General features: G+C 37.8%; 1 protein-coding gene across 2 annotated transcripts in view; it reads left to right on the forward strand.

The window, feature by feature from the left end:
- Positions 1 to 18539, forward strand: part of Xrcc4 (X-ray repair cross complementing 4) — a 296572-nt gene that overhangs the window by 992 nt on the left and 277041 nt on the right. For both annotated transcript variants that reach the window (XM_059276447.1, XM_059276448.1), the window contains exon 2: positions 12345 to 12493. In XM_059276447.1, coding sequence (XP_059132430.1) covers positions 12355 to 12493 — 139 coding nt within the window. In that variant the 5' untranslated portion in view covers positions 12345 to 12354. The remainder of the gene's footprint in view (positions 1 to 12344; positions 12494 to 18539) is intronic.

Here is an 18539-nt window from a genome sequence, read left to right on the forward strand (position 1 = left end):
AGTTTGTCAGATACTCAAATTAAGGATCTTTATTATTAGTGGTATTGAGACTGCAGCAGAGGAAGGGATGTTTCTTTGAGTATTTTAATGGGGGGATAGGGAGGAGGGCAATAGGAAATGATACAGTACCTTCCACATGTTATTTAATAGTTTCAAAATGGCTTGTGTTATACCTTACTATTCAAGTCGAATAAACGGGAACGTTTCAAATGTAGTGGTAGAAAGTATGTTCTGCAACTCAATAAGTTTAGCTTCTGTAGTAGTGAAAAGTGTCGGGAGATGTTATAGATGACTTTATTCATGTAAAGATTGCTACGTGCTACCCTTTGGCACTCCAGATTGATATTTCTGTATGAGCCTATGTTTCAGGCTCTGGTAAAGAGCACAGGAAGCTAAAGTTGTTAGAGATAGTAATTTGTTCGTTGTATTTATGGACAATTTAGGCCATAGTTTCTTACATATCTTAACTTGAGAGTAGTAGCAAATGCAGTTTGTCAACTGTTAAGTTATCCATAGAAGTACATACTGTGGGGAGATAAAGCTGAATACATGTGTGTGGTGGTTATTGTTTTCATGTAAAATAGCAAAATTAACCTAACATACTAAGATCTGTGGGGAAGCTGCAAGGTGGTTAGGCACACAGAGACCCTGATCTTGATTTTGATTGCCAGTGATGGATTTCTTCCTCTTTTCCTTTCCTTTCCTTTCCTTTTTCCTTTTTCCTTTTTTTCCCTCCCCTCCCCAACCCCTCCCCAACCCCTCCCCTCCCCCCTCCCCCCTCCCCTCCTCCTCCCCTCCCCCTCCCCCTCCCCCTCCCCTCCCCCTCCCCTCCCCTCCCCCTCCCCCTCCCCTCCCCCTCCCCTCCCCCTCCCCCTCCCCTCCTCCTACCCTCCCCCTCCCCTCCCCCCTCCCCTCCCCTTCCCTCTTTTTTCTCTCTTCCTTCTGGTAGCTCTGCTGTAAATTTCTCATTTAGAGTCATCTTGGGTCATTTTCCTCCTAACAGCAAAACCTGACTATGTCATTCCATTTACAGACATTATTGTCTTCTCTGCGTCTGGAAGAGTATTTTCAGTTTTCATGTCATGATGTCCACAGAGTTGTATATAAAGTGATATATCTATGGTTTTCTGCAAGAGTGCATTTAGCTTTCCTCACTATTGTGAGGATTAAATGAGTAAATACAAGTAAGTAACTTACCTGAGTGTTTGGTACACAGTAAGTGCTATGGTGTACCCTGCATTCTCCTTCTTGGGTGGAGGGTTAATGATGGAAAAATGGTTCGTTTTCATATATTATGTTTAAAAATTAATTTGGTTTCTTATTCTGCCAGACCCCTTTCTCTACATTTTCTCTTTTTTCTTGATTTCTGATATTGATAGTATTTGTGGTTTCTTTTTTGCTTTAGTTACTTATTTATTACTACTCATATGTATTACTGGGTTTTATTTTTATCTATCTGTCTGTCTATCTATCTATCTATCTATCTGTTATTTATTTATTTATTTTTGTGATTTCTGTGATTCTCAAACAAATACATAAACTGAAGCTAAATTTCTTTGGCTTTGATTGCTGCCTTCCTGTTTCATTCTCTTTCCCCATGACTCCTAGAATATGGCAAGTTTTGTTTTAATGACTTGGTATTTCTCTCATCTGAAGAAATGATTCTAATTGTCTTCTGTACCATGTGAGCAGCTTTCCTGTGTTAGCCCCTAACCCCTGAAAATGTATGCCTGCTTCAAGTTCTTCTCTACCTGCTCCCAGGAGCACCTCTCAGCTGCTGACTAGGGAGCACCTCTCAGCTGCTGACTAGTCTGCTGTCTGCAGTAGAATTGAACTGACCACAGACATTGACAAATGGGGTCCTCAGCGGCTTGGCAGTCCCACATCCTCCGACTCCACTCATCCCTTGTTGCAGTTTCCAAACCAGCATCATTTCACGGAATATTGACACAGCCGCCAAGTTCATTGGGGCTGGGGCTGCTACAGTTGGGGTGGCCGGCTCTGGGACTGGGATTGGGAATATCTTTGGAAGCCTCATCACTGATTATGACAGGAACCCTTCTCTGAAGCAACAGATCTTCAATGCGATTCTGGGTTTTGCCCCCTCAGAGGCCATGGAGCTCTTTTGCCTAATGGTGGCCTTTCTAGTCCTCTTCCGCTTTCTGAAGTGGCTGTCTCCACTTCTACCTCCCATAGTTCTTTCATGGCCACGCTGCCCTCTATGTTCCTTTTCCTATACCTCCTCAGGAAGTCTGGGCAATGTGCTTAGCTCAGGGTTTGATAGAACACAAATATATACTGTATTAATAAGAAAAAATTATTCTGTTAATCTTCTTACATTTCAACCTCATTTGTTTATTTTTCCCAGAGACTACACATTTCTGTGTAGTTCTCTTTTGTCCCAGTTTGATGGTTTTATGTGTTTTCTTCAAAACAACTCCTACTCCCATATTGCACCAAGATACTCTTCTTAATGTCACCAGTGATCTCCAGATGTTGATGGTCTCCAGTCATGGTCATATTTGGCCTATCAATTGTTCACTTCCTTCCCCATGATAGTTTTTGTTTTTAACTTGGTCTGTGGCCATAGTCATATGCTTTTCTTCTCCTTGGTTTTTCCTTTAGGCTTGCTCTGCTGGATCCTTCTGTTCTTTGCAAACATTTGTTGTTAAAGTGCTCTATTGCTCATTATTTTGGGCTCCTTTCTTTTCTTTGTCTCCTTTAGATGATATCAAGACTTTTAACTTAAATTATTAGTATATTAATGATTTACATATTCATATTTCTTATCCCTTCTCTCTCTAACGCTATTAATCCATCTAGGTGTCTACCTGAACGTTGACATTTGTAAATTTAAAAATTTATTTAAAAATACTCTGTGTGTGTGTGTGTGTGTGTGTGTGTGTGTGTGTGTGTGTGTGTCGTGTGTGGTGTGTGTGTGTGTGTGTGCACACATGACTGCTCCTCTATATGTGCATCATATATATGCAGGATCCCATGGAGGCCAGAAGAGGTTGTTAGTTTCCTTGGATCTGGAGTTAGGCAATTGTGAGCTGCCCTATGTGAGTGCTGGCAGCCAAACCAAGGTCCCCTGCAATAGCATGTGCTGTCAACCACTAGTCTTTTCTAAAGCCTATCTTTTTGCATTTTTAAAGAATGGTGCAAACATTTCCTGTTATAGTTAGTATTTCTATTTCTGTGAAGAGATACCATGATGATGGTAGCCCTTATAAAGGAAAGCATTTAACTGGGGCTACCTTTAAGGTTCAGAGGTTTAGTCCATTATCATCGTGGCGGGAAGCATGGCTGGAGAAGGAGTGGAGAGTTCTGTATCTGGATTGGCAGGCAGCAGGAATAGAGAGAGAGACACTGGGCCTGGCTTGAGCATTGCAACCCCAAATCCAACCCAGTGACATACTTCCTCCTACAAGGCCACACCTCTTAATATTACCACTTCCTGGTGATGAAACATTCAAATCTATGAGCCTATGGGGGCCATTCCTATTCAAGCCCCCACAATCTCAATGTGAGCACTTTTCCTCCCACAACTATTCTATATATTTTCATCTTGGTTAGTGGCAACAGTATGCAGCCAGTTTCTGTAAGTTAACTCTTTGAAATTGAGCTGGGTGGTGGGGGTGCACAACTTTAATCCCTGCACTTGGGAGGCAGAGGCAGGTGGATCTCTATGAGTTCAGGCCAGCTTGTTCTACAGAGTGAGTTCCAGAACAGCCAGGACTGATACACGGAGAAACACTGACTCCTGCCTTTCTTTTATATTCTGCTAAGTCCATCACCAAATCGTCTTCATGGTCTATGAAACATGTCTGGAATTTCCCAGTCTCCATTGCCTTTTCTGTTAGTACACTGATTGTGTCTTGCTTGGATTTCTCTTATGTTAGCCACTGTAGGATTCTAGGTTTTGTTTGCTTTTGTTTTTTGGCATGGATTACAGAATTCATGTTTTTACTGGTTCCTTTTTTTTTTCTTTTTTCAGTCCTTGCCTCCTGGTATTGGTCAGATGATTGCTTTTTAAAATGTATGCCAAAATTATATTAGGTCATAGGATTCTAAGTGTACCACCTTATCCTGAAGATACATCTTAAAAGACAGTAAGGATGTCAATGGAAAAAGTATGAATTCCAAGTAAAATCTGAGGTTTATTGTAATGTATCAGTGTTGGTAACATGGGATTTATTAAGCTCAAACTGTTTATACTTTTCTTCTATTAAATTTCAGCAGAGTCAGTGTCCTCTCCCATAGGTATCATCAGTCCAACTCATATACAGTCTTTCCTATTTTAAAAATGTGATGCTCAGAACTGAAATCTAGTTAGAAGCACACGTGTGGGAAGGGACTAAGACTTGCACTGCCTCCCCCAAACCTGCCACTCACAACTGCACCCATTAGCTGTCTGTTTGCTAATGGGAAACAAGAGAATGAGTGACATTGGGGTATGAGAGAAATGAAAATCAATCTTGGGGAGAAAACCCTATTCAGTATTCCAAGTTAAGTTACTTCCTACAATTGAACCAAACACACAAAAATGTAAGAATCACAGGAAACTACCAATACCTAACATTTTAGTCAATCAACAGCAATTTTGTGTGGTTTAAATAATCAGAAACTCTCCTAACTGCTCACAAGTACATACATTCCTAATTAAATGAGTAATTATATACTTCCCTTCCAGGCAGCGATTCCAACCATATCCCTAAAGACATTCTGGGTAACTTTAGGGAGAAAAAGTCCTACAACCTAAGAAAAGATTTTATTTTGTGTTCTGTTGATGATAAATGCTCAAGCTGAACAGAAGCCTTTTACCTGAAACTTAATAAATCCCTGTTCTTTTTTGCAAAAGTGTAAGTTCTAAGATCTTCTGAGCTGTGCAGGTCACAGACCAACTAACCAACCAACCAAACAAACAAAAAGACATCCTCACCCCCATCCCCTCTCCCCAAGCAAAAGTAAATATAGGGTTTGGAAAGATGGCTCAGTTAGTAAGAGCACTTGGACTGAAAGCATGAAGACCCGGGTTCAAATCCACCACCATTACTAGCAAGACGTAGCTGGGTGTCCCTGTAACCCAAGCATTGTGGGTAGAGACAGGCAAACCCTAAGTATCCTTTGGCAGCAAGTCAAGCATTAGACACAGCTTCTGCTTTAGTGAGAGGCCTTTTGTGAGGCAGTAAAGCAGAGGGCAATAGAGGAAGACACGATAAGACCTGCTCTGGCCCCTGTGTGGGAATGGACACACAAGTAAATGCAGCAGTGTGGTTGTGATATAAGTCTGCCTTTTTGTCTAAAAATTCTGTCTGTCCTTGCTTTTGAAATATTAAAAATATGATGAGTCTTTAAAATAAATCTGTTGTCATGTTCACAATTTTGTTTTCTTTTCCTTTTTTAAAAAGTAAAGTCTAAAAATAATAGGAGGAAAAAATCCAATTATAGACTATCACCAGCTGGTTCAATGTAATTTTTATTCTGAATTCCCTTTAGGTATCAGCCTACTTTTCTTGACAAGGGGCCACTTAAGTAATTGCTTCATTAAAAACATGCATTTATCCCCTCCCAGTCTGTAAGTAGAACTCCTTGGCAGAGCTGCAGGATTTGAACACCTGCAGTCCAAGCAGTGTGAAGAGGAGCCATAACTGACTATTAAGAGCCAGAAAAGAAGTCCAAGTTCAAAATGGTGTTCTCAATGATAGTGTTGTAACTAACTTGAGCTGACCTAAGCGCTGGCGTCTGCACTGCTCCTTATCAGCATCCAAAAGGGCATACAAAATGCTTTGTAAACTAATTTAAAAAGTGTCTTGTTTATTCAGAAGCAACTGTGAATGGTATTTGTTCAGACCAAGATCACATCAATTGCACACCAGCCAACAACGTATTAGTCTTCTAAGAGAGAGGCCATGTATCAAAGGCACACAGTATTAAAGATAAGCTTCTCAATTCTCAGCTGTTCTGAGCTCTCAATAAAGCTACTGATGGACAAATTGGGGTGGGACCCAAGTGGCTCCACCTGCAGGCTCCTCTTAGATCCCTGGCTTTGGCTGAGAGAGGTGTTGATACGGATGTGTCCTTTAGTACTCTCAGGAAACAGAACGTGGGCTCTCTTACAGCGCTAACCAGTCAGCCTCTCTGAAGAGGATTGCACCCATTTTCTCCAAAATGGGGGCAAAACACTGGCGATTTCTGTGTACAGGGCTGGTAGGAGCAAAAGTAGACTTGATTTGCTCTAGCTGACTTAAAAGAATTTTGAACTCTCATCTGTTCTTGTGCTTGATTCTTGGATATTTTGTATTTGATATTTAATGAGAGGGTAGTATTTAAGGAATAAAGGAGTAAAGTATTTAAGAAACTTGTTCAAATGTATGTTATCAAGACCCTAAGACTTAATTTAAACAATATATTTCTGAGGCTCTTGAGGCACAGATTACTTAAGGGTATATACAGTGTTGTCACATGTGAGTGAGCTTATCAATATGTGTGCCACTTGACTATGGTTCACGTAGCCTTGCTTCACCAGCAGGTACACTAAAGTGGGAATGGAATGTTTCACAGATTCCATCCCAGTTTCAAACCAGTATTCTAAAGCAGTATTTCTTTAAAATAAAATTAGCTAATTTTGTGAAGTATTGAATTGATGAGAAAATTGGAATATAGTTAAAATGTTAACAATTCAGATAATATTTCTAGAAAGGATCTGATTCTTAGCTGTCTTTTCAGTGCTATTGAGCTTAAAGCCCTTTATTTTACTGTCAATTGAGTGACTGACAGGCATCTGGAATATTGACTTTTAAATGAATTTGTCTCTATATTTAGGAATTTGTTAGCGATTCTAAATATGGAATTAAAAAAGCGATGGAACAGTCTGTTTTATAATGATGTAAGCTGCTGGATTTTGTTTTCACCAAGTTAATGCTAACAATAGTCATGGCTCTGCAGGCATCTGTGAAAAGAAATAATTGTGCATGTTTGTGTGTGCTGGAGCACATATCTCTATGTGTCCCCTTGTGTTTATGTAAGTCTATAGAAGCAAACTATGGCATTTTGAAGCAGTTTTTGTACCTTACCCCATCTTCCTAATTAAAGTGTTTTTGTTTATGTGAGTGTGTTGATGTGTGTGCATATGCATCTATGTGTGCATGTATGTGAAGGCGTGCGGCCAACCTTGGGTGTTATTCCTCTGTAGCTGTCTACATCTTTGTTTTTGAGTCAGGATCTCATTGGAAACAGAGACTTGTTTGTGTTTAGACAAGTTTGGCTGGCCAGTGAGCCCCTGAAATCTGCCAGTTTCTGCCATGTTTGTGTGATAAAAACTTTATCAACTAAACTTTCTCTCTCTCCTCAAATTTAGGTTTGAATCCATATGAGTTGTGTGCTTCTGAGTTACAGATGTAGCTCATTCAACAGAGTGCTTGCTAAGTACTCAAGTACCATTGGCTTCCTTCCCTGCCATCACAAAATACTGGGTGTAGTGTCATCTGCTTGTGATCTCAGGACTTAGGAGGTAGAGGCAGGGAGCTCTGATCGCTTCAAGGTCATCCTCAGGCACATAGCAAATTCCACTTTGGGGGCAGCTAGGACTTCATGACGCTCAGTCTCAAAAAAAGAAAGGTACTCTTAGGAAAATTATAAACACTGAAGAAAGAAATTGAAAAAGACACTAGAAGATGGAAAGATTTCCATATTCATAAAGAAGCAGAAATGTGACCCACAGATTCAGTTAAATCCCCAGAAAAATTACATAACATTCTTTTACAGAAGCAGAAAAACATTAAATTCATCTGAAAGTTCAATTGAATTAAAATAAAGGATTCAGAAATTTTCCCACATAGCTACAGTCACCTGGTTTTCCACACAGACGCAAGAAATATTCACTGGAGAAAAGACCAGAACTCTTTGTAGTCCAGGCTGGCCTCAAACTCACAGAAATCTGTCTGCCTCTTCCTCCTGAGTGCTAGGGTTAAAGGCATGATCCACCATGTCTACCAGAAAACTGGACTTTCAAATGTAGAAGAATGAACTAGATCCATGTCTACCAGCCTCCTCCAAACCTAATTCAAAATGGATCAAAGATTTTTAATGTAAGGCCAGAAACCCTGAAAATGTTAGGGGAGAAAATAGGGAAATATTTGAAGATGTAGCTATAGTAAGGACTTCTGAAAGTGACTCCAGTAACTCAGGACATAATCCGGAGAGTGGACAAGTGAGGCTGCAGTGAACAGAATGCCTCCATAGAGCAAAGGAGAACATAGAGCAGTGCTTCTCGACCTTCCTGATGCTGCGACCCTTGAATACAGCTCCTCATGTGTGCCGAGCCCAACATCAAATCATGGTCATTGCTGCTTCATAACTGTAACTCCGCTACGGTTAGGAACCCTAATGTAAATACCTGACATGCAGGATAGCTGATACATGACTCCTATGAAAGGGCCAGTTGACCTCCAACGGGGCTGCAACACACAGGTTGAGAAGCACTGGTATAGAGTGAAGAGACAGCTCCAGATTAGGGGAAAACCTTTGAGAGCTGTACATTTGATAGAGGATTAATAGATAGACTGTATAAAGAGCAGCTAAATACCCCCAAGCAAAACATCCCAAGCACTCTGGGTTAATAATGAGATGATGAGATCTCACAAGAGGTGTGTTGACTAGTCGATGTAAAGGTAAATACTTGTAAATCGATAAGACATTTTGGAATTAATTACATTTATGCAAAAAGCACTGTACTATAGGAAATAGTTCGAACAACCGAAGTATGTTTTAGATTTAGTGATTATAATGCCAGGGGTTCAAGCTTAAATGTTTTAATTTTTTACATATTTGAAGTGGGTACAATTATTTCATTTGATATCTTTAGGAAGAACATTACTTTTCCTACTAAACTTCAGATAGAAATTACCTTGATAATTTATCATTCTGGAGGAGTCATACATTAAGTTTTAGACATTTTTAATTTTAGATATTCTCTGGGCTCTTTGTACAATTTCCTGTAGGAGAGTAAAGCTGTGACACTTTATAATTATACACCCTCTTGAATACAGAAGATAGAGGCTTATAATAATTCAGCCTTGTTTGTGAAGTGAAAGCAACATTCAAAGTTATATTGAAAATTTATAAAATTATTACTTATTTAAGATAGTATACTAGTATTAACTTGAAACTGATGATTTTATAAATTTGCAGTTGGCGAAACTTTTACTCAATGTCAATTTATTTAAATGTCAATTTACTTTTGAATTTTATAATATTTACCTTTTTGAATATATTGTAATTTTATATCACCTTTTCTTACACAAGGGAAATGATAATATTCTTTTAGACTTTCAAGAAATGTGGGGGAATTATTTATTTTGTTTTATGAATATGGGTATTTTGTCTGTGTCTATGTAGGTAACACCATGGACATGCAGCATCAGAAGAGACCAGAATAGGGTATGGGTTCCCCTAGGACTAGTGTTCCAGACAGTTGCTAGCAGCCTTGTAGGTGCTGGGAATCAAAACTGGGTCCTCTGCAAAAGCAGCCAGTGCTCTTAACTACTGATATAACCCCTTCTTTTAGATTTTAAAGGATTAGCTGGAAGAGATTCATGTTATGTGATTATAGAAGAATTTGTTATAATAGTTTTTTTATTGTTAAGGTTTGTACTCTATTGATTTTTACTTTTTATGATATTTTTCCTTATGTATTTTAAATTTTCATTGATTTCTTTTTGTTAGCATCTTTTACTATTAAGCATATTTTATTTTTACTCAATTAGTACATGTGTGAGTGTCGCTAATGTGTAACACAAATTCTAATAGGTCTTATAATAAAAGCCTGGTGCCAGATATTGGGGTAAATGCTGAAAGATCAGAGAGACAAAGGAACAAGCCACAGTTATCACCTCTTACCTCTAGGACTCCTCAGCCTGAAAAAGCCTGTAGCTGAAAGGGACACCTCTGCCACAAAGCCTTTAGTTCCTGTCTCCTCACGCCTTATATCCCTATCTCTGCCCAGCCATCGCTTCCTGGGATTAAAGCGAGTGTGCTTCCCAAGCAAAGGCATGAGATCTCAAGTGCTGGGGATTAAAGGCGTGTGATTCCCAAGTACTGGGATTAAAGGTGTGTGCCACCACTGCCTGGCTCTGTTTTTTCTCTCCTAGACTGAGTCAATCTCATGTAGTCCAGGGTGGCTTTGAATTTATAGAGATCCAAATGGATCTCTGCCTCCCGAATGCTAGGATTAATGGTGTGTGCCACCACTGCCTGACCTCTATATTTAATCTAGTGACTTGTTCTGTCTTCTGATCTTCAGGTAAATTTATTAGGGTACACAATGTATCACCACACTAATGTGTGTGGGTGTGCTTGTGCAATGGTGTGTGTGGAAGTCAGAGGACAGTTTGCAGGAGTCCTTTCTTGCTTTTCTCCTTTTGTCACATAGATTCCCAGGATCCAATTCAGATCATCACGATTGATGACAGGCACTCTTATCTGCTGCTGAGACATCTCATTGGCCTATTAAGCATATTTAAATGAAGCACATACAACCCAGGGATAAGCAGGTTATAGGTTAAAACATTGCTTTATTCAAACTAAATAATACATATTTAACCCCATCCAGTATAATTCAAGAATATCCAGCCCCAGAGTGATTTACCAGAACCATCACTGAATTCATAGCCAAAGAACCTCTAAGCCTAAAAATTGAGAATACAATCACTAAGTCTCAGTTTCATTTTTAACCACTTCCACCCTGCCCCCAGAACACACATATATTGTTAGATGGAGAGTTAAGCATGTGTGGCCAAGAACACTCCTGGTTGATCTTGGTGACTCCTGGATGGAGATGAGAATGGGTAGTGGAGTAGTACTGATGATTGATGTCTTGTTCGGCCTTTTCCCCAGTGGCAGCTTTCAAAGGTCTATGCCTGAGCCTTTGCTGTCAACATTTTACATAAATCACTGGAACCCTTAGATGGGAGCTTTTCAAAAATTTTAGTGAAAGAGTCAAATAGAGATTATAATGTATTGGGTTAAGAGAACAAACCGCCTAGTCAATATAATCTCAACAACTGAAATACAAAATAAGAAAATTTACTCCTGCAAAAACACCAAGAACCAATATCAAAAACTGTATACACATCTCTATATATACTGTATATACATATAGATATATAGGCTGTAGTATGGTGTTATTCAGGAAATAAAATTTGTTGAGAAATTTAGGCCATCAACAAGTTCAAATGGGAGACAGGAGTTAAGAGATCTAGATGTAAGAGGTATGATTGTAAAGCTTTTATATAACACGGGACCCACACTCGATGCCAGACTCACAATACTGATCAAAAGATACACATTTTGGTGAATGAGTTTGATGAATTGTATTTCATTAAAATTACAGTCTTTCATCATTATGAGAAAAGAAAAGTGACAATGTAGGAAAATACACACATATATTTATATATATGCTCTCATCTAAAATAGACAACAAACCATGAAGAAATGAAAACAGATTAATAGGAACATCAGTTAGGAAAAGAAATGAATTGAAAACATTGGCAAGTTTGAAGATAGGAGTATATTCACATCTAATAAGTATATGTAAAGAATGCAACACCCATTACTCCTCAGTGGATGTGAATTAAAATCGCAAAGTGATGCTAGGATTTGTCGTAGCTAAAATGAACCAAAAGGGAAATTATCGTTTAGGACTCTCATACTACAATAACAATTTGGTACAATTTTAAAGGAACTTGTGTATATAGTACTCAAACTGAACACATGGTTTCTTCTGTTCTAGTAGTTCCACTTGTAGGAATGAGCCTACCTGCCCACCCCCCCATGCAGTGATATTTCTAGAATGTTCGTGGCAGCAATGTTTGTAGTAGTCAAGACGTGTAAAGTTCCAAATGGCTATCAGTAAGAAAACAGAAGAATAAATTAAATTAATATGATTAATTAATGTCCTGGATGATCTTTAACTGTAGAATATAGTATGGATTAATCTCTCAAATATGTTTATTCAAAGAACCTGTTTCTTTTGTTAGAGAGAGGCTATTTACTCTTGAGAAAAGGGAAATATACAATTTACTCATGTTGCTATAGTAATTTTATTTAGCCCACCAGTTCGGCCAATTATTTGCCCTAAAGGGCTTCTGTTTTTCTCATCTGTAAAATCTGCAAGTCATTATTGAACAAAACTATGACTTACTGAGTTCAGCAGTTGGCTCTCTTATACAGCATTTTACTTTTATCTTTTTTGAGTTTATGTAGCTGAAAGACAAGTTTAAAAATTATCATCATTTGATAGTTGTAGTCTCCTTTTACATATTGATTTTGTTTTTTCATTACAGGTCGCCAGAAATGGAAAGGAAAGTGAGCAGAATTTGTCTTGCTTCTGAGCCCAACATAACTTATTTTCTGCAAGTGTGTTGGGAGGGAACGGTAGGATCTGGTTTTGTTATTACACTGACGGATGGCCATTCAGCCTGGACTGCGACAGGTAATCTTGATAGCAAACATGTTTCAAGTAAAAGTTAAATGATGTCCTACTCTTTAGGAACTCTTCAAGTTAATGTGTTTCTTCATGGACACAGGTAACATCAATGCTCAATTTTCCCTGTTAATGCATTTCTGATTTGTGTATAGGTCTGTAATATTTGATGTTATTTTCTAGACTCAACACTATTTACAGTAGCTAATTCTGCTGGCTATGTCAGCCTTACTGCTTGGACTTAGTAATAGCTTTATAACAACCTCTTTACAGAAAAGCTAAACAGCACTTTAAAATAGTTACCTCCTCTCAGGACCTGAGGAGGGTTGGGGGCAAAGGATGTAGATTGGTTGGGGCCAAGAGATTCTGCTGGATTGTAGGTGTGGCATTCTCAGGCTTTGTTCTGACTTCATCTAGTTGTATAGCTTGCGTTACTTTTGAATGCATATGTACTGTGCTTCTAAAAAAACAAAACAAACCCACAGCCTAACACTGTAATACAAGGGTTATGTTTTTATGTGGAAATTGGGCAGTTTTATCATACAGACTTGCTTTTGTGACGTTTTTACTGATCTTTTAAACTGTGAATGGTTCTCAAGTATAGTATATGGCAGGGGAGCCTCTTTAGTACAGTGACGTGTCAGTCTCAGATTATGGCAGGTATAAAGTTAAAAATTAGAATTATATTACTTTCAAATAACAAGATTTTAATGTTTTTTTTTAAGTATTTTAACAAAAAACTAGTTTTGTAGTTACATAACACAATTATTTCTGGAGTTGTAAATGGTATATTAGATGAAAATTTAAGAGTTCATTTATATACTATTTATATATTCTAACCAAGTTTCCCTAAGATTTATCACTATGATTATCTCTAAAATTAAAATCTATCATGAAATTCTGTTTAACTCCTGAATGATACAAATCCAGAACAATCAAAATGAATTCAAACTTACAGTTTTTTCATTTGTCTTTCACACAGCAAATGAGAAATTTCAAGGATAATGTGTACAGTACTCTGTATGTTTGTTATTTGAGATGTAAATTTCTTGGTGAGAAATATCAGCTGCTGACTGCTTCTGGCAGGGTAGCAATGAGGGAGTTAGGTTTGTTATGCTAGCACTGTGGAGTGAGTATACCTATGTGACAACTCTTGTTTGAAAGAGTAGAGAATGTGGATGGCTAAAACCATGGTAGTGGCTCTGTGTGGACCTTTGTTGCCCGAGAGGACTCAGCAGACTGTATTTATACATACATACATACGTGCATATATAAATATATAGGCAATAATTGGAGAAGAGAGTTTTAATTATATCATAGTAGTTAGAACAAAGAAAACAAATTGATCACTTCACAGTTAGCATGTTTGTAAATGAGAACTTCAGTTTCCTATTTATTTACATCGAACGTTTATTACATATTCAGTGCAGTCTTCATTTTATTCTCTAATAAATGTAATTTAGTATGACAGAAATGTGACAGGAGACTTCCTTCTGTCTTCCTGGTGGCATGTTGGCTTCCTAGAGTGACTGTATTTCAAGCATGGAATTTTATAGTGCAGTCTGTAATGATATATTTTCTCTACTATCCAATGAAGTTTTAGATTTTGCACATATTTTGTGCCTTGTATTATTCATTTATATCTTCTTGTTTAAATATTACAGCAAATGTGCAAGCAAATATTAAAATGTATCTTTGTTATGTAAAGCTTATTACACACGTGTCATATGGTACTTTACAGACATTACACAATTAAGAGTATTGGAACAATTACTAAATGAAACGTGAAAATGGGTTTCCTTCCTATACCTCTTCCTGTGTTTTAGTGTTCAACTTTTTGATTGCTGCAACCTTCAATTATGGATAATTTTTTCTCTTTTCATTTAAATGGAAAGGATGTGAGGTTTGTTTCATTCTCCCACACACTAAGCTTGCCCATTTCTTTCCCATTAGCAATGCTTTATCTAATGAATGTTTGGGGACCTAATTATGTGGCCTGTCATCAATCCCTTCTGTATTACCGAGTGTTGTGTCGCAGGGTATTTCACAAAGTGGGTTAATGATTAATGATCACTATTGGAAAATAATTGCTTTGGCAGCAAAAAACTTCTATCACCTATTTGTTCGGGGGTGTCTTTAAGTTTGTTGGAGATTGAGACTTACTGATATTTTACTATCAAATATTTATATTTGAGTATAATTTTTCTAAAATAGGTGTTTTGTGAATTATATGGAAATAACATTACAGAACTCATAGGAAGGCCTTTGTGTAAATAAGTGTCTGATATGAGGCCACCCATATTCTCAATGGCATAGGTTGGTGTCTTCTGCTCTCTGACTTGGCTTAGGATGAATGCGTGCAATCTTCACTTACACATGGGAACAGTCTACAAATAATATCAAAATAGTGTTTTTGGAATTTCTGGTAGTCTGAGAATAGTTCCTCATTTTTATGTTCTTGTTTGTCCTCTTACCTTTTGATGAAGTCGCTGAGCTTTAGTCTGGATGGATTTTATTACCATGTTTTCATTCCAGCCAGTTCAAGTTTAGAGCAAGGAATGCATACAACTATGCTGTCATTCTTAATGTGAAAATAAGCTGGCAAACAAGTAGTTTTTCCAAGATTGAGGTTTGGAGCAGACAAAGAAAATTTCATGTTCCTTTAAATAGGAAATATTTGGTCAAGCTTTGGAAAAAAAGGTTCCTTTTTCACATAATTTTTTTGTATGTTGAATTTTTAAAAATTTAATTTATATTTGTAAATCTCCTTCTCACTTCAGCTCCTCCTGTGTCTTTCCCATGCCCTCTCAAATTTGTGTCCTTTTCTTTACGTGTGTATTTCTCTATGTACATATAGATACAGTCTGTTGAGTCTGTTTAGTGTTGCTCATATGTATGTGTTTTTAGGACTGACCACTTCTGATTGGATAACCTATCAGGGGCTCATCCCTGGAGAAGACGGAGTCTCCCTTTCTCAGCAGTCATAAGTTGCATCTAGGAATAGGGACTTCTGAGATTTCTTCCATCCAGACTAGAAGTCACCTGGCATTGCTGTTATATAGGTTTGTCTTTAAGCAACCATGATATTGAGATTTCGTGGATGTAGCTTTCCTGTGATGTATAGAAAACACTGTCTCCCAGCGAACACCAGGTTTTCTTGTTCTTAAAATTTTTCTACTCCCTCTTCCCTAATATTCCCCAAGCCTTAATGAAGGGATTGTTGTGAGTGTATCAGTTGGCATTGGGCATTCTGCAGTCACTTGTTTTCTGATTTCTATAATGCTCTCTATCTTCTACAAAAAGAAGCATCTTTGATTAAGGGTGAACATTGCACTTACCTGTGGGACCAGGGGGATCAGGGTAAATATTTAGTATTCAGAATGGAGTTAGAAGTTACACTGGTTTAGGAAAGTATCAAAAGTAGATTCTCCTTTATTGTTCATGACATTACCAGATAGAAGTTCTTCACTAGGTTTACAATACTAGGGATAAATTCCTTCCTATTGAGTGGGCTTTAAGGTCAATTAGACAATTGTTGGTTTCCCTCAATTTAAGTGCCACTATTGTACCCTTGGTAACATCTGGCCTGACTGTTCATTATTGTGGTTCATACCCATAACAGCTGGTAGGACTGCTGATTCCTTTTCTCCCTTGGAAGCTTGCATAATACCTTCAGATTCTATAAGAGATAGTTCTCAGAGAAGATTTCCAGTTCAGTTTCTGGAAGGTTGACTCCTCCCAACCTAATCTGAAGTGTATAGAGTCTTCAGGAATGGTGTTTGTCTTACTTTCAAGTTCTGGAAGGCATTCAAGGCAATGACAATAGCCTGTATTATTGGGGGGTCTGTTCAACTCCTCAGACCAACAACTTGAAAGGAGATTTCTCATGCCTGGCCCTGGAGATTTTGTTAATTGTCTACAGCTCTTGGAGGGCATTACCACCCTAAGTGATATCAGCTCATTTTGTGTGTGTATGTGTGTGTGTGTAAACTGGGGAGACAAAAAGAGGACATACAAATATATGTATATATGCATGCATATATGTCTTCCTTTTGTCTCCCCAGTCAACTCCCCTTCCCATATTTTTTCTATTTCATTCTTCATAGCACTGTGTCCTACTCTCCCCCTCTTTCTTGCCCCTGTGGTTCTTTATTACATACCTGGTGTCTGTCCTTATTCCAGGCTATATGCTCACGTTTAAGGATACAAAACTAGGCTCTAGCTCTATAAGGAAGTGTGAACACACAGCATTTGTCCTTCTGGATCCGAGTTACCTAATACAGTAAAATATTTTCTAGTTCCATCTATTTACCTACAAATTTCACTGTTTATTTTTCTTTACAACTGAATAGAATTATGTTGTAAATATGTACATTTTCATTTATCATTAATCAGCTGAAAGAAGTTTATTTTCTTTCCATTTCCTAGCTCTTTTGATTTGAGCAGCAATGAACATGGCTGAGCAAGTATCTATAGAGTAGGATGTGAAGACCTTTGGACATATGCCAAGGAGTGGTATAACTGGGCATGTCATAGGCCTACTTTTAGATTCTTTGAGAATTCTCCGTTATGTTGGTACCAGTATATATTCAACCAAATAGAGTGAGGCTTCTCCTTTCCCCATAGTGTTGTCAACATTTGTTGTCAGTTGTTTACTTGATCTCCGCCGTTCTGACATATATGGGAAAGGAAAATCTTTTCAATTCAGAGGCTTTACATAGATGTCCTTCACCAAAACAAAATTGGGGGTAGGGTTAAAAAAAGTAAAGTATTAGGAAAAAGTAAAGTTGAGTTACTTACACATACTATAATATGGGGCATGGGAACACGTGGGGCAGTGTAATAGCCAGATACTACTGTTATGGTTTACTTGACAAGGGAAGTGGCCTAAAACAAATGTGTAGAGATTGTTAAGTGCTCAAACCTGGACTTTGTCAGCCTCTTCCAAAATACTTGATAAAGTACTTGTCCTAGGCTAAATATTGAGAAAGAAGTGTGCAAAGATTAAACTGTTTAAAAGAAATACATGTTTAAGGTATAAAGGATTTTGAGAAGGCCAGCACTATAAGAAGATTTCTGTGCAGTATCCAAATATTAAAACTGATCTGCAGGCCTGTGATGACATAGAAAGATTGGATCTTGGAAATTATAAAGGTAGGAAAATGCTGAAAATATGTGAGCTTTCTCAAAGGATAGAAAGTATTTTTTTCTCCTTTTGATTACTCGATAGAAATCATTTTTTTCAGTTTTAAATAAGTGTTACAAGTAGGACCTATAATAAGCCTTGGAAGATAAAATAATGATGACTTGTAAAATAGGTTGTTAAGAAGTTTATAATGTGAAATTAAAGTTGTATAGCACCCAAATAGAGAATAACAAAGCTGGGTGAATTTTCTGAAATGTTATTTGAGGAGGAAGCATTCAGATTATTTAAAAGGCTATTGTTCTTGCTTCTACATAAATCAACACAAGTGTGGTGATGGTTCTAAACAAATGTGGTAGGAGAACTCTTTTTCTTTTCAGTATTTGAATTGGAGGTATCTTCTTAGTAGTCCAGTTTAATGTCAGCAGGTAACAGAAAGAAGTGTGACCGAATACTACTGACATGATCCCCCAATTCCTAAGCAGTTCTGTTGGCCTGTCACAGAGAACAAACATAACAGTGGAGTTCAGGATAGTCTTCAGCTCCTCCAGAGAAGGAAAACTGATGCCTTCATTGCTAACCCACCAGCTAGGACCATCTATATTTCCTATTCCATTCATAGGTGAAGTCTTGGTGTTTGATGACTTGAGTATGCCAAATACTGCTAAGGTCAAAATACTCAAAGTAGAAAAAAGCAAATCCTCCTCAAAGAACCTAGGTTTTAGTTGAGACCCAAAAAAGGGGAGAGGGAAAACAAAACATACACAACCTCTATGTAGAGAAAGGTATCCCATAGCACTTCCCCTTTCCTGTTTAATCAAAAAGGAAGGTTTTATCTTTAACATAGTAATGGTCTTTCTGCATGCTGTGAATATATGTTGCTATCACTGGTTGATAAATAAAGATGTTTTG

This window comes from Peromyscus eremicus, chromosome 11 (assembly GCF_949786415.1).
Source record: "Peromyscus eremicus chromosome 11, PerEre_H2_v1, whole genome shotgun sequence".
NCBI lineage: Eukaryota > Metazoa > Chordata > Mammalia > Rodentia > Cricetidae > Peromyscus > Peromyscus eremicus.